This window comes from Procambarus clarkii, chromosome 79, assembly GCF_040958095.1.
Source record: "Procambarus clarkii isolate CNS0578487 chromosome 79, FALCON_Pclarkii_2.0, whole genome shotgun sequence".
NCBI classification, from domain to species: Eukaryota; Metazoa; Arthropoda; class Malacostraca; order Decapoda; family Cambaridae; genus Procambarus; species Procambarus clarkii.
This window is the reverse complement of record NC_091228.1, coordinates 23,391,874-23,412,571: the sequence shown is the minus strand read 5'-3', so window position 1 is coordinate 23,412,571 and position 20,698 is coordinate 23,391,874. Positions and strand designations below refer to the sequence as shown.

The 20,698-nt window shown below is 47.6% G+C and overlaps 1 protein-coding gene across 1 annotated transcript in view; it reads left to right on the top strand.

Moving 5' to 3' along the window:
• The window catches only part of LOC138357610 (serine-rich adhesin for platelets-like), a 159,563-nt gene that overhangs the window by 31,247 nt on the left and 107,618 nt on the right, over positions 1-20,698 (top strand). Inside the window, 1 exon segment of the mRNA XM_069314602.1 lies at positions 6,473-6,607. Within this exon segment, the coding sequence (XP_069170703.1) occupies positions 6,473-6,607 (135 nt within the window).

The window sequence follows — 20,698 nt, the reverse complement described above, 5'->3', positions numbered from 1 at the left end:
GCTTTCCATCTTCCCACTTTCTGCCGTGTTCAGCTCACTCGGTTCTTTTTCAATTCCTCCTTAGACGGGCCCTTGTGTCCTTGTTTGACTCGGCCTCTTTTAGTGTGAGTTGGCTTCATCCTTTAGGTTGCAGTTATGAGGTCCCTACTTCATCCTGGCTTGCAGAAAACCCCATTCCGTTTTTGGAGGATCTTGGTCTGGCTTTTGCTGTGCCCGTGTGCTTGAGTGACATGAGGAGGGCTTCATCTTTTAGGTTTTCTTGAGGTGTGCCTCATTGTGTTGGTGTAGCCTTGCCTGTTCCAGTCATACCACAGTTGTGAGCATGTGGAACCCCCAAGTCCCAAACCTTACAGAATTCCCTGGGAAGTGTGAAGCACAGAATGAGCTTTGAACTTACTAGAGAGGTGAAGCTGATGAAACTAGTAAAGACAGGTTCAGAGAGTCCATTTTTCCCTTACATAGTTAGGCTATTCCAGTTCACATTATTTCTGACAACCTCCAGCTGAGAAGGCACTACTTTACTGGGCGGAGTATTACTGGTAACTCGCGGCCTCTCTGATCTCAGCTGTGGATTTATTCTAATAAACATTCTCCACTGAGTCCACCAACATTTTATAATTGAAACTAACCTCCACAGGAGGTAAGGTTCATAACAAAGAACAGTTAGAAAATGCAAACCTGAACAAGTGACTGGAAAAAATAAGCTCAGTAGCACTAGAAATATGCTCAAACCGCATACCCTAAAAAAAAATGAGGAAGAGATGCACATTGTAGCGAGAACATCGTTCCCTCTATAGGCGAAGAAAAATAATCGCCGAACAACTTGAGAGTCGCACCCTATCTCAAGAACGGTGAAGAAGGTTAGGTAGAGAAATAGAAACGATTGAACTAAAGCTACAAGAATCATACAAAACCCAGGAGAGGCAAAGAGAGCAAAAGGCCATCAGTGAAATAGAGATAAATCCGAAATACTTTTTCTCCTATGCAAAATCAAGATCAAAAACCACATCTAGTATCGGGCCCCTGCGAAAGGGAGATGGAACTTATACAGATGACAACAAAGAAATGAGTGAGATACTAAGGAAGCAGTACGACTCTGTTTTCAGCAAGCCACTAAACACACTAAAGATTAATAACCCAAATAAATTTTTCATGAATATGATACAACATCAAATCATATATCAGATGTCACCCTATCCCACTGGATTTTGAAGAAGCCATAAACAGTATGCCTATGCACTCTGCACCAGGCCCTGATTCTTGGAACTATATATTCATCAAGAACTGTAAAAAACCTCTATTGCAGGCCCTTCACATTCTTTGGAGACAAAGCCTAGATACTGGCGTTATCCCTGACATACTAAAAACAGCAGAGATAGCACCACTCCATAAAGGAGGAAATAAGGCAGAAGCAAAAAATTACAGATCGATAGCACTAACATCGCACATCATAAAAATCTTTGAGAGAATGCTAAGAAGAAAGATCACAAAATACATGGAATCACAGCATCTCCATAACCCCGGACAACATGGTTTCAGAACAGGGCGCTCTTGCCTGTCGCAGTTGTTGGACCACTATGATATGGCATTAGATGCTATGGAAGACAAACAAAACGCTGATGTAATTTACATAGGTTTTGTAAAAGCCTTTGACAAATGTGACCATGGTGTTATTGCACATAAAATGCGTTCAAGAGGAATTACCGGAAAAATAGGCAGATGGATCTACAATTTCCTGACTAACAGAACCCAATGTGTAATAGTCAATAAATCAAATCCGGTCCATCAACTGTGAAGAGCTCAGTCCCCCTGGGTACTGTGCTTACTCCAGTACTTTTTCTCATCCTCATATCGGACATAGACAAGGACACAACCTATAGCACTGTATCATCCTTTGCAGATGACACTAGGATTTTCATGAGAGTAGACAACATAGAGGACATGGCAAACCTCCAATCAGACGTAAATCATGTCTTTCTATGGGCTACAAAAAATAATAGTGTTTAACGAAGATAAGTTCCAGCTCATGCGCTACGGAAAAAATGAAAATATATAAACGAAACCACGTACAAAACTCAGTCAAATCATAACATAGAATGAAAAGGCAATGTAAAGGATTTGGGTGTACTCATGTCGGAAGACCTTACCATCAAAGATCACAATAAAGTAGCCGTCACAACTGCAAGAAAAATGACAGGTTGGATAACAATAACTTTTCACACTAGAGATGCTTTACTGATGATGATACTTTTCAAAACGCTTGTGCTCTCTAGAGTGGAGTACTGCTGCACAATGACAGCCCCTTTCAAAGCTGGAGAAATTGCTGACCTGGAGAGCGTGCAGAGATCCTTTACTGCTAGAATCCACTCAGTAAAACATCTAAACTACTGGGATTGCCTAAAGAGTTTAAATTTATATTCCCTTGAGCACAGGTAGGAGAGATACATAATAATTTATACGTAGAAAATATTAGAGGGGCTGGTCCCAAACCTGCACACAGAAATAACATCACATGAGACCAGGAGGCATGGCAGTATGTGCAGAACACCCCGTTGAAGAGCAGAGGTGCAACAGTTACTCTGAGAGAGAACGCTATCAACATCAGAGGCCTGAGACTGTTCAGTACGCTTCAACACGAGAACTGGATAAGCACCTCCAAAGAGGATACCTGATCAACCAGGCTGTGATTCGTACGTCAGGCTGCGAGCAGCTGCGTCCAACAGCCAGTTCAGCAACCAGGAGTCCTGGTCGATGACCGGGCTGCGGGGACGCTAAGCCCCGGAAGCACCTCAAGGTAACCTCAAGGTAAGGAGCTCCAAAGGGGACGGTGGATAAAACATATTACCTACCCAAGAAATGTCTTTGTTGACTTACAAATTAAAGTCCAGGAAGGATTAAATGAAAAATCACAGAATGTCCTTGGATGACCACAGACTTAAAATCCCCTCCAGTGTAAAGTAAGAGGGGCCAGCCTCAGAACTTTGCCCCAGAGCTGCCCTCGCATTCCAGGTACAAGAGACGAATGGAATGCTGACCACAGAGCTCGTCTTCTCCTAAAAGGTTGGAGTAACAGCATCTGCCCCACTCATAAAAAGATCCAGACATTGAAGGAGCTGGAAATTACAACCCAGGACATACCTCATGTGTGACAGTCCCTATAACTTAGATCCCAAATGCAACCTCCAGTAGTGCCTGTCCTTCTGAAAGTCAAAGTTTTTAGAAACCTTTACCAGTTGAGGGGACTAAGAGAATGAGCAGCTGGACTCAGTCATCATGCAAGTAATGCAGTTCAGAAACTCATCAAATGGGAGAGTATGCTCAAGACTTCCTGCCAGTTAAAGTTAAGCTCTGCAACAACTGGCAGTGCAGTTCATAACCACACCAACAAAGTTGCTGTTTCATAAGTTGCAGAATAACAGCATAACCCAGCCAAGATCAATACCCACATATGACAAACATTACACAACCTTGGGCAAGATTGGGGGATGCAGGAGTCAAGAGAAATGACCAGTAGTCTCAGTAAACACTAATATACACCCCTGAAAGCCTAAAACAGGAGGTTCAGAATATGAATAAGCCAGGTACCAGTGAAACCCATAACAGAGAATTGAGGTGACTAAACTACCTGCCCAGGTGACTTCCAGGTTGGCAGACCTGCTGCAAGTAAAGCATACTTGTCCTGCACCTGCCCAGGTGTCACCCCAGGTTGGCAGGCCTGCAGCAAGTAAAGCATACTTGTCCTGCACCTGCCCAGGTGTCACCCCAGGTTGGCAGACCTGCTGCAAGTAAAGCATACTTGTCCTGCACCTGCCCAGGTGTCACCCCAGGTTGGCAGGCCTGCAGCAAGTAAAGCATACTTGTCCTGCACCTGCCCAGGTGTCACCCCAGGTTGGCAGACCTGCTGCAAGTAAAGCATACTCGGCCTGCACCTGCCAGGTGTCGCCCCAGGTTGGCAGACCTGCAGCAAGTAAAGCATACTCGGCCTGCACCTGCCCAGGTGTCGCCCCAGGTTGGCAGACCTGCTGCAAGTAAAGCATACTTGTCCTGCACCTGCCCAGGTGTCACCCCAGGTTGGCAGACCTGCAGCAAGTAAAGCATACTCAGCCTGCACCTGCCCAGGTGTCACCCCAGGTTGGCAGACCTGCAGCAAGTAAAGCATACTCATCCTGCACCTGCCCAGGTGTCACCCCAGGTTGGCAGACCTGCTGCAAGTAAAGCATACTCAGCCTGCACCTGCCCAGGTGTCACCCCAGGTTGGCAGACCTGCAGTAAGTAAAGCATACTCAGCCTGCACCTGCCCAGGTGTCACCCCAGGTTGGCAGACCTGCAGCAAGTAAAGCATACTCAGCCTGCACCTGCCCAGGTGTCACCCCAGGTTGGCAGACCTGCTGCAAGTAAAGCATACTCAGCCTGCACCTGCCCAGGTGTCACCCCAGGTTGGCAGACCTGCAGCAAGTAAAGCATACTCAGCCTGCACCTGCCCAGGTGTCACCCCAGGTTGGCAGACCTGCTGCAAGTAAAGCATACTCGGCCTGCACCTGCCCAGGTGTCACCCCAGGTTGGCAGACCTGCAGCAAGTAAAGCATACTCATCCTGCACCTGCCCAGGTGTCACCCCAGGTTGGCAGGCCTGCAGCAAGTAAAGCATACTCATCCTGCACCTGCCCAGGTGTCACCCCAGGTTGGCAGGCCTGCAGCAAGTAAAGCATACTCATCCTGCACCTGCCCAGGTGTCGCCCCAGGTTGGCAGACCTGCAGCAAGTAAAGCATACTCATCCTGCACCTGCCCAGGTGTCACCCCAGGTTGGCAGGCCTGCAGCAAGTAAAGCATACTCGGCCTGCACCTGCCCAGGTGTCGCCCCAGGTTGGCAGACCTGCAGCAAGTAAAGCATACTCGGCCTGCACCTGCCCAGGTGTCACCCCAGGTTGGCAGACCTGCAGCAAGTAAAGCATACTCGGCCTGCACCTGCCCAGGTGTCACCCCAGGTTGGCAGGCCTGCTGCAAGTAAAGCATACTCGGCCTGCACCTGCCCAGGTGTCACCCCAGGTTGGCAGACCTGCTGCAAGTAAAGCATACTCATCCTGCACCTGCCCAGGTGTCACCCCAGGTTGGCAGACCTGCAGCAAGTAAAGCATACTCGGCCTGCACCTGCCCAGGTGTCACCCCAGGTTGGCAGACCTGCAGCAAGTAAAGCATACTCGGCCTGCACCTGCCCAGGTGTCGCCCCAGGTTGGCAGACCTGCAGCAAGTAAAGCATACTCGGCCTGCACCTGCCCAGGTGTCGCCCCAGGTTGGCAGACCTGCAGCAAGTAAAGCATACTCGGCCTGCACCTGCCCAGGTGTCGCCCCAGGTTGGCAGACCTGCAGCAAGTAAAGCATACTCGGCCTGCACCTGCCCGAACACGATACCAATTAGTGAGCAATAAATTTCAAGAATGTCACCTATAATTTTCTCAGGTGTAATACACTCGTAAATAAATACAATACACAGTCACCCAAGTGAAAGACGGCGCTCGAACACAGAATGGTGAAAATTAGTCTCATTAGAGATCCAGAGACAAAAGCCTTGGCTATAGGATCAAGTCCCTAAGAGCATTGTCTACGTGAAGACCAGCTCAAGAGTTGAACCAGCTGACTAAGTCCCATTGGCCTTGGAGAAGAATAGCTCTGGAGATTGTTGTCCTCATTATCACATTGGACTACACACTGCTAATTGATCCCTAAGAAATAGATCTGCTATAAGACATTTTCAAAGGAGAACTTGTTCAAGACTTGAATAAAACTTGGCTTCAACAAAGCAAGTGATGTAGACAAGTCAAGCATCAGGCGTAGTGAGGTGGTTAGCTCTACCGGCTCTAGGTATTCAGTAGTTGTGTTATCTAGGAGCAGCAAGAGAAAATAGTTGTTGGGAGCTAGAGTGCGTCAGTGTATTGTCAGTGTGATATTGACATATTGTCAGTGTGGCGATCACGTCTATAGTCAACAAGGCAAAAGAGCTTTACTGATTTGCCATTAAAAATGGTATTTTATTCTACTTTTTTTTTTCTTTTCAACTGGTGGCTTCAAAAACTTATTGGTTTCTTTATTAGTAGCAATCATATTTAAATGTTGTACCATGTATTCAGTAGTTTAAAGGAGGGGTTTGATCAGAGTGACTGAGTGAAGTAAGACCTTTGATATTCAGTATAAATACAATTAAAGTTATACATAACAAATTCTGAGAGGAATGTAACACTGGTACCAATGATGACTCCCCTTCCCCTTGGTCAGATGATGCTAGTGCAACCTTCTTTAAAAACTAGTGTGCACGAATGTACTATAATTTTCCACAAATCCAGGTCTAATTTTACATACATGCTTTATGCTTATCTAACATTTGTGGAATACAAAATGAAATGGCATTACTTTCTGCTGTAGTAGACATTAGCAGATATACCAATATGTCATTTTCTAGCTGTCAGATATATTATAGGCAAGGTCACAGTCTGTAGATGAGGAGCAAGATCCATCAGCAAAGCAGCGTGTTGCACGAGCAAACTCAACGGGCAACCTGATGGCCAAGAAAATGGGCGGTGGGACTCAACAGCGTCGCAAGACCCCGGCACAGGTAAGATCAGTCATCTCCCTCGCAACACATATTACTAGAATTGCTTGCTTAGCCTTCTGATGTATTCCCGTCATCAGGGACAGGAAGCCTTCGCTTAGGCTTACCGAGGTCCCCTTAGGCCAACTTCTGACCTTTTCCCAGTATACAACCCACATCAATTAATCATAATAATAATAATTTATTTAGGAAAAATACATTCATAGTTGCAGAGTTACAGTACAAACATTGTTTGATTTAAAGATAGAGGTAGTACATACAATACCTAAAGCCACTAGTACGCATAGCGTTGCGGGCAATTGCCTAATTCCTGGGTGAACAAAGGTATCAGATGAAAAGAAGGACTGAAGCCTTCTCCAGGAAGGCTTCTCCAAGAAGGACTCCAGCCTAGGGACTGAACCTAGATCCCTTTGCTGTGAGCTGAGGACGTAAACCACTGTGCCATAGAACCACTACCAGATACAACTTAGGCATAATACAAGTAATGTATGGAAGCATGCATTGCATTATCTTTGAGCTATAGATGTGTGCATAATACAAGTAGTGTATGGAAGCATTCATTGTGTTATCTTTGTGCTATAGATGTGTGCATAATACAAGTAGTGTATGGAAGCATTCATTGCGTTATCTTTGTGCTATAGATGTGTGCATAATACAAGTAATGTATGGAAGCATTCATTGCATTATCTTTGTGCTGTAGATATGCAGTACCATTCAGTACAAAAGAGCAAAAGTTCTTGAGTATATGTCTCCTTTTTATTAATAGGATAAATCCAACTTCTAATATATTTCTGCTTATACTGTACAACTTGTGAAGTGATGGACATTATATATGAGTGTTGGAGGTGAAGAGTGTGCTTCTGGCTCATGGAATAGTATGTAATTAAAGGCATCTCAGCCAAACCTCATACAAATGGACCCATTTATCATGTCAGATGTGTTTGGCTGCAAAACATTGCATTCATTAGGAAGGTTTTGAAAGAAAAGAAATATTTATCAACTTTTTTAATTGAGTATAACTATATATTGAATATGACTATATATAAGTATGACTTCATTTGTTTTTCATATTTGATTCATTCTCAATATAATTAAAGTGTCTTAGAAATACATACAGAGAACAGAGAATACAGAGAACATATACGGCATACATAGACGCAATAAATCACCTAAATTATTGGGATCATCTCAAAGCTCTCCAAATGTACTCACTAGAAAGGACACGAGAGAGAGAGAGATCAAATAATATACACATGGAAAATACTGGAGGGTCAGGTCCCAAATCTGCACAGTAAAATAACAACGTACTGCAGTGAACGATATGGAAGAAAATGCAGAATAGAACCAGTGAAGAACAGAGGTGCCATAGGCACAATCAGAGAACACTGTATAAACATCAGAGGTCCACGGTTGTTCAACGTCCTCCCAGTGAGTATAAGAAATATTGCCGGAACAACCGTGGACATCTTCAAGAGAAAACTAGATAGTTTTTCAAGGAGTGCCGGACCAACCAGGCTGTGGTGGATATGTGAGCCTGTGGGTCGCTCCAAGCAACAGCCTGGTGGACCAAACTCTCACAAGTCAAGCCTGGCCTCGGACCGGGCTTGGGGAGTAGAAAACTCCCAGAACCCCATCAACCAGGTAGAAGCCATTGTCTTATGTGCCGGACCAACCCGGTTGGTCCAGCACTTCTTGCAGGAACTTGTCTAATTGCTGCTTGAAGAAGTCCACCTTTGTTCTGGCAATATTTCTAATGCTTGCTGGGAGAGTATTGATTAGCCATAGAATTCTGATGTTCATACAGTGTTTTCTGATTGTGCTTATGTCACCCCTGCTCTTCTGCATTTCCGTCTATATCGTTTATTCCAGTATGTTATTTTACAGTGTACATTTGGGACTTGGCCCTTCAGTATTTTAAATGTATATATTATTTGATACCTCTCTCATCACCTTTCTAGATAGTACATTTTGAGTGCTTGGAGACAATCCCAATAATTTAGGTCTTTATCATGTCTATGCATGCTGTGTGTTCTCTGTATTCCTCTATATCAGCAATGTCTCATGCTTTTAAGGGGGAAGTGAGTAAGGAGGAATTTTCAAGGTGGGACACCACAAGTGGCTTGAATAGTATGAGCATTGTGATGGGTCCCTTGATTTGAAGGTTCTCACAAATCCATCATATCATTGTTCTAGCTGATGCTGTATTTGCAAGGGTATGCTCCCTTAACATTAAGTCATCAGACATCATCAATCCCAGTTCCTCTACATGCTCTTTTATTCTAAGGACAGATTTGACTGTTTTGTACTATGCATTTTGTTTAAGGTCTTCATTTTTACCATACCTAAGAACCTAGAATTTATCACTGTAAACATTATTATTTTCTGTGGAGAGCCCCTTTGGCTTCCCAGAGCTATAGCTGGCTGATATGTATATATTAGACCGTGGCAACAGTCAATCGATGGAGTTTAGCCTACTGGGGATCAGAGCCAGAACCAGGCCCCTTCAGCGAGATACGAGGAGCAATGGCCTAGACACCCCCATGTAGATGGAAGCAGTCTATGTCTGCCATCTACCAGGTTAGGCACCCAGAAAGGTAGGAGTCCCAAAACAAACTACAACTGGTTAAAAATTACAAACCGAAAGCTGAACGAGCAAGCAGAACTCCCCAATCAAGAAACAAGCAAGCAAGCATGACGTCACCACAGCTGCCGCATCGCTGTCTGCGCAACTGGGGGTGAAGGGGAAGCCCCAGACCTCCCGTGCTGGTTACCCAACCCCAGTTCTGAGGCTGTTTTGTTGCATGGCAGACTATTGACTCTGGCTCCATTCTTTGAGCTGTGTTGAGCCTTATGGTGTTCCTCTGCTCTGTGGTGGTGTGCGAGCCAGATGTAATTCAAGAACTACAATCTCCTTGTGTACAATCTCCGTGGTGTAGTGGTAAGACACTCGCCTGGCGTTCCGCGAGTGCTTTGTCATGGGTTCGTATCCTGGCCGGGGAGGATTTACTGGGCGCAAATCCTTAACTGTAGCCTCTGTTTAATTCAACAGTAAAATGGGTACTTGGTTGTAACAATGATTCTTCGCGGCGGGGATCGTATTCCAGGGACCTGCCCGAAACGCTACGCGTACTAGTGGCTGTACAAAAATGTAAAAACTCTTGTGTATATCTCAAAAAAAAAAAAAAAAAAAAAAAAAAAAAACGACTGGGACTGCACGTACCTAGGGGTCACCTTCCCTGGGTGCCCTGCAAGTACTGCCCTTGCAGTTTGGGGTTACCTTCCACAAACTGTTCAGGGGCTACCTGCACAGGGTTCTTTTACTGCTTGGTGATTGCCTGCCCTTGGGTCAGCTAGAGCTTTTTCCTACCTCTGTTTGGCCTTCGGTAGGAGGTAGTATCATTGCTGGCTGGGGCACAAGGTACTGTGCAGCTGTCTTATAATATGCATAGTGGCTGGTTCTGTTCCTCCTGGAGACGTTGTGCTTTTGCGGGGGGATGGGGGGTTCTTTTTTGTTTTGTTTTGCCTGGTGGGGGTCTGCCTGCTGTGGCTGTAGAAGCACTTGTATTATTTTGGTGGTCCTGTTGGGGAATGGGAACTTTTAACTCTGATCTAATAATATTTAATTAAGAAGATTCAAAATACTCGAAGGATCAACCACTTTTGAGAAAAGAGGGAAAACATATAAATGAATTATAAAGCTGACACTGAAATACCAGTGCCTATGGATGATAGGTTATTTGGTAATTATTTGAAGAGCCTAAATGGACTGTAATAATAATTAATTAAGAATTAAAATCCTCAAACTCAACATCGGGGCATATTACTAGAGATTAATATATATCTAGGAACTGGTGCTGGTTCGTCACCAGTTGATTACTTGCAACATTAAAGATTATAGAATCAGAAATTAAATGTAGATTCTATGTGATTATAATATATTGAGATAATCAAGCCTATGAAATATATTGGCAAATCATTGGAAATTACGTGTGTAAAAATTGCTACACTCTAGGCAACAAATATTAAATGTAAGTGAATTATCTTAGAATCTCATATGTATAATAAATGTAGAACACATAGACACAGTATTAGCATTAATCGTAGGAAATCTACAAAATAACAAAAAAGAGGGCTTAGGTGTAAGAAGATTTCACTAAACCCATTTCACAGTTCGAATACTCGTAGATGTGATCGCATCGCCCAAATAATGGACGAAACACCGGCAGGGGAAATGGTGTGTAGAGAAAGAATTTCTCAGCTTGTCCTCACCAACACGCTGCAATCACAGAGATGTAATAATATTTGACTAGGCTAGGGAATTATTCCACTATTCATTGAGAACGTGAGAATAATGTGGAATGAAACTAACATTGGGTTTGTTGTCGGTAGATGACATAACGGAGAACTACCTACAGTAATAATTTTAGACTAAGTGCACTCAAATCCAAAAATAATACTTAACGTAGGTTTGTTGAAACATTTACGTTCCTCGACATCACGTCTGATAGTCCCTGACGTTCACTGCTGTTGAAGGTCGATTACGGGACGTAATTATCTTCTCAGACGCGAGATTACACAGTAATTAACACTGTACGACCACGTGTTGGTAACTACAACGGCTGCCGCCTGCAGACGTGAGTGAGCTCGTGGCGGAGTCGTGTCGTAGAGAGACCCCTTCTTCATTCCCTGACACTCAGACACGCATGCGCAGAGACGCCCATAGCGATCTCGAGCTTAAACTAATTTGATTTACTAGTACTGTAATTATATAGGGAAATAAGGGAGTACGACTTATACTATTGTATTGAATAATAATACCTCTTCTCGCAAGGAAATAGATTTAATTAATATTGCACAAATTAAACGAGAAGGGTCGACGTGTATTTAATTTACATCTCAGTAATTTTTACTGGTATAATTTGGTTGAATGGTCGAGTCCAGTACGCAATAGTACGCAAAATGATTATTTCTTTCATAATGAACAATATTTTTAGAAAGAAAGGACAATTAACTGAATTTTATAAATCTCCAACATCATAGACGATTTCATGTTTCAGCCTGATATCTGATGCACAGCGTCATGATGGCTGGGAAGATTCTGGCAAAATTATACCTAACTACAGAAACACCAACAATATTAGTTCTACATGTTAGTTTTATTAGTAAATGTTAGTATTAGGAGTTAAGGGAGAGTAAACTGTTGGTTATTTCCAACAGGCTCTCCACTAGGCCCCTGTGATTACACATGTCGCATATGCTTAGCGTTTGTTTGTTTAGTAATTCTGGGATAACCAGTTAGCAGTACTTTGCTTGGCTTTCCTTAGGAGTCAGCCTAAGGGCCCTGGAAAACGCCATTAGGGCTCATTGGTTAAATGGATGCATCCTCTGAGTCCCATCTCGCTTCATGCGAGTTTGAAGGTTGTTTTGTCTCCTTGTCTCAGGGTGACACTCACTGCCTTTGCCTCCACCATGCTGCCTATTGGGTCAATGACACATTTGACCCAAGAGTCCTGTGAGTGTTGCTGCTTGCTTGTACTCCAATTCACCCAGTCCTCTGATAATGATATTTGGGTGCAGGCAACTTCCGCATTGCATGAGAGGTTAAGGTTGCTGCAACGAGCTAGGTTGGTTGCCATTCCAGATGCCTCGCGGCTGGGGTTATAGGGACCCGGACTTGGGAGCACTAGTCCCCTTGACTTTGGTTTCATCTGTGCCCCCTTGCCCTTCCCCTGCTGTAGTTCATCCTGCTCCCCCCCTCCTTCCCCTGCTACAGGCAGCCAAACATCTGAGGGTTTCGGAGGCGGTGCACGGCTTTCTTGGTGGTGAGACTTGGATGACTTTGGGGACTGCCAGTTCTGGATTGGCGGCAGAGGCATTCGGGCCTGTTCCTCCTGCTGGGGCTTTCGGGGCGTGCCAGCGAACCCCCTCCTTCCCTGCTTTTCCGGTGAACTCTGCCTTTTCTCCAATGGCAGAGGGTTTGGAGGACGGCTTTGCCCTGGGTCCTGACGTGGAGGATTCCAGGGCTGGGGAGGAGTTGACTTATGGGCTTGAGCCCCGTTTGTCCCTGCTTGGGTGTTGGTTCCTTTGGCACGGGAGCTTGTTATTATAGTACAAGTTATTATCCCCCCCTCCTTGTACAAGTTTGATATGGGCTGGGCACTGGGTTCCCTCCTTCTGGAGGTTTTCGGCTTCCCGCGTCCCACCTCGAGAGGTGCGGGAAGCCCTTGTGGCTTACCTTCTGTGAGACCCGGAATATACCTCGATAATAGATCCTTATTCTTTTGAGTTGGGCTTTTTTTTTCCTTACTGGGAGCATTACAAGGTGCCGGAGTCTTCTTGGCTGGCAGACTGCCCTTTATTTTCGTTGAGTGGTGGGAGAGTTGACTATGGTCATTCAGGTTTACCTGGGGGCGAGTTGGAGCACCTTAATGCGTGCTTGTTCACCCCTGTGCTTCCTCGCGGTGTCGGCTAGGTGTAGTTTCACGTGCAGGTTCTCGCCCTTTCAGTATCTCTGGTGGTCGAGGCCCATTTGCATTATGCTTCGGTCCTGCACTTCTTTTCCCTACTGGAGCTGACTTCGGACTGGCTCGAGGAGGATGTGGAGGAGCTATGTCCCGGGCCTGCATCCAGTGCGCTTGCCTCGGCGGCTCGGGCATCTGTTGCCTTGTTGAAGTTGTTTGCGCCGATTCTGAAGGAAGCGATGCCTCTGTTTTTTGCTTCTTGTCTCGCATGCCGACAGGCGGTGCTCGTCCAGTCTTTGGGCTTGAGCCTTTGCCCTTAATTTTTCATCCCCTTTTTGTTCATTGCTGTTTGCGGAGTCTGTGGTGGTCCATTTTCTGCAGGCATCTTCGACTAGTTGCTGGCCTATGTCGGACTTGTTGGTTCTCTTGGGGGGGGGGGGGGGATCCTGCTCGGAATGATTGTGCCGGGACTCTGGGTTCCTTCGTCGTAAGCCAGGGATGCCAGATTCGGAGCCAGCCCCCTCCTGCGGAGCCATCGGCACCTGGTCGGCAAAGTGCTCACTCTGAGCGTTGGTCATCGGCCTTTTTGTGGTTTGCACCATTGACGGGGAGACGATGGGGAGGCTCACGCTGTTTGGTCTCACCTGGTCTCATGATTTGTGGGCGTTTCGGGTCGTTTCCGCTGGCCTGTGGTGGCATTAGATATCTCCTACGCCTTCGGAGGGTACGGGGCTGGTGGGGCAGGCCTCTTTCCTTGCTCTCTGTCAGGTCATCCTGGAGTGGGTACTCTTGGGCGTGGTTGAAACGATGGCATCCCTTAGGTGGATTTCCCGCCTGTTTTACAGTTCCGAAACGGGACTGTGCGGACCTGAGGTTTATCCTGGTCTTGTCCCGTCTGAACCCCCTGGGTCTTTTGCCCCTCCTTTTGGATAACAACTTAATCGCAGGTCCGGCTGCTTTTGGAGGCGGGCACTGGGATGGTGTCCCTGGACCTCTGGGAGGTGTATTGGCACATCCCGATTCATCGAGTGTTCAGGGACTGGCTCAGTTTTGTCGTGGAGCAGCAAACTTACCTCTTTCATTGCCTTCCTTAAAACCTGAATCTGACCCCTCGCATTTTTACACAATTTTTTTACCTGGGTCATGGTGAACTGTTTGCATCTGTTAGGGTTTTGGATTCTGGCCTACCTCGACGACTGGTCAGTCTGTGCTTCCAGCCGGTCCGCGTGTCTGCCCACCAGGGATTTGGTTCTTTCCCAGCTCGCCGGTTTCAGGTTCTTGGTGAGCTAGAGGTAGTCCCATTAGGTTCCCTCTCAGGTTTGAACTTTGCTGGGTCTTATGAGGGACTCTTGGACCGTTTCCTTGTCTCTCCCTCCCGCGACGTTGCTGCAGCTGCTGTCCCGTCTTTGGCTGTTTTTTGGGGGCAACCGGGTCACTTGTCGATTGTTCCAGCAGCTGTGCGGGAGTCTGAACTTCGCCGTGCTGGTCTACCTGTTGGGTCAGATCTGGCATCGGTGGCTGTTCGGGGGACGTCCCTTCCGCTTCTTTCGCGATCACTGGGTTCGGATTCGGGGGCCTCGCGTCGGCTGCACCATCACCGGCTTCCTCTTCAGGTTTTTCGGGGTTCAGTGCCATGGTGCCTACCCAAGCCCTCACTAGGCCGGCCAGGGTCGTGGGGTCCGTCCTTCCGTCGGGCTCACAGCTCGGTGCGGGAGTTTGCGGCGGAATGGCTTTCACTTCAGAGGGGTTCGTATCGCTCGAGAATCAGTGATCAGACTCTATTCAGAGTGCTCCCCTAGTCGTTCATTGTTTGAACGTTGGGGTCGATGTGGTCCTTTGCTCTTTGGGGCTGGTCGCTTCAGGTGACTCGTCTGCTGAGTTCTCAGGGTTTGGCTCTCCTGGCAGTTCATATCCCGGGAGTGTCCAACATCCTGGCAGATGGTCTATCCCGGGTCATTTCCCTGTTCACGGAATGGGCGGTTGACGCCAACTCATTCCGTTGGCTCTGCTGGACGTTCTGGTGCCCGGAGGTGGACCTCTTCGCATTAGCCTGATCGAGGCATCTTCCGGTATATGCGGCGCCCTAGAACAAACTGCAAGGCTGTTGAGGTCGATGCCTTTCTGCTGGACTGGTCAAGGTGGGATTACCTGTACCTCTTCCTCCCGGTTCGGTTGTTGCTCTGGTTCATTGCTCATTTGGAGACTTACCAAGGGAGAGTAGTCCTGTTGGCTCTTTGGTGGCCGGCCCAGCCTTGGTTTCAGGTGCTGCTTGCTCGGTGTCCGAACCCGAGGGTCTTTCCACAGCTCTGCCTCTTTTCAGCAGATCAGTCCGGTCCGGTACGTGGCTGGTTTGATCTCCGATCTTTGCATCTTGTCTTTTTGACACAGGTTTATCACAACTTGTATGGTGATCAGGTAGCTTTGATGATGGTCCCACCTGCGTGTTTCATCTCGGCAGCAGTTTCCTGGTGGCCCTTTTGGCACTTTGTTTCTTCGTAGGTTGTCTTCGGTTTCTGTTTGGGTTGTTTTGTCCTTTCTCCCTTGGTTCTTTCAGGACCGTCATCTTATGCCGAATACTGTCACCTCGTATCGTGCAGCACTGGCGGAGCCGCTTCTGCTTGCCTTTGGTGTGGGTGTCACTTCTGCTCCGTTCCGCAAGCTGTCTCGGGCGTTGTTTCACCTCCGGCTTGCTAATGTGCTGCCTGAGCCGGTTTCTTTGGGCCGGGTGCTCTCTTTTCTCTCTTCTCCTCAGTTTGTAATGGTCCCTTCGGTTCAGGACTGTTTTTCTATGGCTCTTTTCTTGTTGGCATTGACCTCTGGGGGTCGGGTTAGGGAACCTCATGCAGGGGGTCAAGTTAGGGAAACTCATGCAGGGGGTCGGGTTAGGGAAACTCATGCATGCATGGTGCAGGGAAACCCCTGCACCATGCTCTGGTGCAGGGGTTTCTGTCCTTTCGGTCCAGATGGTCTGTTTGTTTGCAGCCGTCTCCTTCTTTTCTGACGAAGAATGAGACTGCTGCTTTCCGGAGGAGTCCTTGGGTTGTTGATGCTTGGTTGGTTCGGCCAGGGGAGCATCAGGTTTTGTGTCCGGTTGCGGCTCTTCGCAACCGCAGCTGTCCCCCTTTGGGGGGGCTGCGCAGACAGAGGCGCGGCAGCTGTGGTGATACCTGGTTGATACCTGGTTGATGGGGTTCTGGGAGTTGTTCTACTCCCCAAGCCCGGCCCGAGGCCAGGCTTGACTTGTGAGAGTTTAGTCCACTAGGCTGTTGCTTGGAGCGGCCCACAGGCCCACATACCCACCACAGCCCGGTTGGTCCGGCACTCCTTGGAGGAATAAATCTAGTTTCCTCTTGAAGATGTCCACGGTTGTTCCGGCAATATTTCTTATGCTTGCTGGGAGGACGTTGAACAACCGCGGACCTCTGATGTTTATACAGTGTTCTCTGATTGTGCCTATGGCACCTCTGCTCTTCACTGGTTCTATTCTGCATTTTCTTCCATATCGTTCACTCCAGTACGTTGTTATTTTACTGTGTAGATTTGGTACTTGGCCCTCCAGTATCTTCCAGGTGTATATTGGCTTCCAGGGTGACGTCATGCTTGTTTGCTTGTTTTCCGATTGTAGAGTTCTGCTTGCTCGTTTGGCTTTCGGTTTGCAATATCTAACTGGCTGTAGTTTATTTGGGATTCCTACCTTTCTGGGTGCCTGACCTGGAAGATGGCAGACATAGGTTGCTTCCCACTTCATGGGGGTGTCTGTAGGCCATTGCTCCTCGTGCCTCTCTGAGGGGACCAGGTTCTGGCTTGTGGTTCCCAGTAGGCTAGAACTCCATCGATTGACTGTTGCCACGGTCTAATATATACACATCAATCTGGTATTGCTCCAGGAAGCCTCCAGGTATCTCCCAGAAAATTGTGTTAAATTACATTCAATGCTGGTTTTATGCTGCCCAATCAATAACTTTAAAACACTACAAGTTGATATTAATAATGTCTTCTAAAGAAGTAATTTATGTTGATTTTTGTGTCATCTGCAAAGGATGACACGAAGCTGTGACTTGTATCATTGTCTATATCTGATATATGACCTAGGAAAATCAGTGATATAAGGACTGATATCACTGATCACTGACTTCAAAAAAAAAAAAAAAACTCCTGACATGTACTTCAGACATGTACTCACTCCTGACACCCATCCACACACCACGCACTCCTGGCAAACTCAGGACAGACGTGCTGGGCTGACAAGACACAAGTTGCTAGCTGTCTCACTCCCCCGCCTACCTCCCAGCTCTCCCCATCCTACCATTCTCACAACACGGCCAAAAAACATCAGTACAGTGTGTTCTCACTTGAATATTGGGCGAAGCCGATTCGTTCCAGTGCGGAATTCGTTCCATCCATCCGGGCTCCAACAACCCTCTTTAAAAAAAAATACAACATTATTACAAATGCCAGGACACATTTGCATTAGGAAAAATGCACTTGACTCACAAAGGGAGTCCTTTGAATCTTAGTTTGTTTCTTCGTTGTGAGCTTCTTCATTATAATATCTTTCATGCCCCTTTAGGTTTAGATAAATCTGCCAGCTCTTCATCATCAGTCACTTCTCTGACACCATCCCCCACCACTGAAACCATCCCTCACCACCAGACTTCTCTGACACCATCCCCCACCACTGAAACCATCCCTCACCACCAGACTTCTCTGACACCATCCCCCACCACTGAAACCATCCCTCACCACCAGACTTCTCTGACACCATCCCCCACCACTGAAACCATCCCTCACCACCAGACTTCTCTGACACCATCCCCCACCACTGAAACCATCCCTCACCACCAGACTTCTCTGACACCATCCCCCACCACTGAAACCATCCCTCACCACCAGACTTCGCTGACACCATCCCCCACCACTGAAACCATCCCTCACCACCAGACTTCTCTGACACCATCCCCCACCACTGAAACCATCCCTCACCACCAGACTTCTCTGACACCATCCACCACCACTGAAACCATCCCTCACTACCAGACTTCTCTGACACCATCCACCACCACTGAAACCATCCCTCACTACCAGACTTCTCTGACACCATCCCCCACCACCACTGAAACCATCCCTCACTACCAGACTTCTCTGACACCATCCCCCACCACCACTGAAACCATCCCTCACTACCAGACTTCTCTGACACCATCCCCCACCACCACTGAAACCATCCCTCACTACCAGACTTCTCTGACACCATCCCCCACCACTGAAACCATCCCTCACCACCAGACTTCTCTGACACCATCCCCCACCACTGAAACCATCCCTCACCACCAGACTTCTCTGACACCATCCACCACCACTGAAACCATCCCTCACTACCAGACTTCTCTGACACCATCCACCACCACTGAAACCATCCCTCACTACCAGACTTCTCTGACACCATCCCCCACCACCACTGAAACCATCCCTCACTACCAGACTTCTCTGACACCATCCCCCACCACCACTGAAACCATCCCTCACTACCAGACTTCTCTGACACCATCCCCCACCACCACTGAAACCATCCCTCACTACCAGACTTCTCTGACACCATCCCCCACCACCACTGAAACCATCCCTCACCACCAGACTTCTCTGACACCATCCACCACCACTGAAACCATCCCTCACTACCAGACTTCTCTGACACCATCCCCCACCACCAGACTTTTTCTGACACCACCCCCACCAAAGACATCATACCTTACCACCAGACTTCTCTGACACCCCCCCCCCCCCCACCACCACCACTAACACCACCATTTATTATGAATTCTTCACTTTGTCTACAGAATATAATAAAGCAATGTGTTAAAAGCAACTGAAATGGTAAAATTTTCTTGGGTTTAGTACAGTCTGTATTGAGGCAGCGGCGAGGAGCCAGGAGGGGCAGCAGTCAGCTGGTCTGGCTGGGGCCAGCTTGGGTTTTCAGGTCTTTGTTTGGCCTTGGGTAGGAAGTGGTGTCATTTGCTGGTAGGGGCGCAAGGTACTGCGCAGCTTGCCTACCTATGCGGCAGCCGATTTCTGTTCCTTCTGGGGACGTTGTACTTTTGCGGGGTTTTTATTTTTTTGTTTTCCTTGCCTGGAGTGGGGTCTGCCTTGTTTGGCTATTGGTCCACATTTGTTATTTTGGTGGCCCTCCTCTAGGCTTCCATGATTGAATATGCCACAGGGGTTCAACTTGAGCAGTTTTCCCTTGTTAGTTTGGGCATAACCGGTTTTGCAGTACATTGCCTGGGCTTCCCGTAGTGGTCTAGTCTGCAGGCCCTGGAAATCCCCATTGGGGTTTGTTAGACTGATGGATGCGTCTTCTGAGTTCCAACTCTCCTTTTGCAAGTTTGAAGATTGCTCTGTGCCCTTGTCTCAGTGTGACAGTCATTAGTTTTGCCTCCGTCATGCTGGCTTCCGGGTCTTACCAGTGGACCCCCCCCCCCTTCTTCTGTGCCTTTCCCTCTGGATTCTGCCTTTTTTCTTCGGGGGTAGAAGGGTGTGGTGGACAGCTTTTTCCTGGGGCTTGATTTGGAGGTGCCTGGGGCTGGAGAGAAGTTGACCTGGTGGGCTTGGGGTCTCCTTTGATTCTGCTTGGGTTTTGGTGGCCTCTTTGCTGGATTTATTGTTGCAGGGGAGTGGTTTTCTTACCCCCCTTCCCTGTATGAGTATGATTTGGGGGTCAGCTCCTTCCCAGGTTTGGTTCTAGGTTCCCTTGGGTTCCACGGCTCCTCCTTTCCAGTGGCTTTCGGCCTCTTGAATCTCGCCTAAGGATGTTTGGGAGGTTCTTGCGGCTTACCTCCTGTGAGACTCAGATTTTTCCTCTGTCATGGATCCGTCCTTGTTTGAGTTCTGTTCTTCCCCATATTGGGTGTGTTTGGAGGTTCAGGATTCTTCCTGGCTGGCAGATTGCCCTTTCTTTTCAGGGGGGGGGGTCTTATGGGTTTTGTTGGACCTCGCACGCTCGATTGGCAGTTAATGTTCTGCAGGTTTACCTTGGGGGCAAGTTTGAGCACCTTAATGCATGCTTGTTCGCCCCTGTGCTTTCCCAGGATGTTGGTCTTGTTCAGCTGCACATGCCGGTTCCTGTTCTTTCAGCATCTTTGGTTGCTGAGGACTTGCGCTCGCGGGCATTTGGCTTTGGTCTTGCGCTTTTTTTCCCTTCTTTTTCCTTCTTGAGTTGTCCTCAGACTGGCTTGAGGAGGATGTGGAGGCGTTGAGTGCCGGGCTTTCCTCTGGTGTGCTTGCCTCGGCGGCTCGGACGTCATCCACGCTGTTGAAGCTGTTTATGCTGATTCTGCGGGTGGCGGGGTGTCTGTTCTTTGCCTCTCGCCTCGTGTGTCGTTAGGTCGTGTTTGCTCTCTCCTTGGAATCCGCTTGGGTCCTGGCTCTAAGTTTTCATCGCCTTTTTGTCCATTGATGTTTGCAGACGCTACCGTTTCTGCACGCATCCTCATACTTTTTCGGACATTTTGGTTCTCCATGTGGGCCGTTTTCGGACTTCTCAGGAGGGTCATGCCAGGCTCAGGGTTCTTCTAGTCGGGGTTGGCCATTAGTGCCAGTTTCTGAGCCGGCGTTGTCTGGTTGGCACAATGCTCAC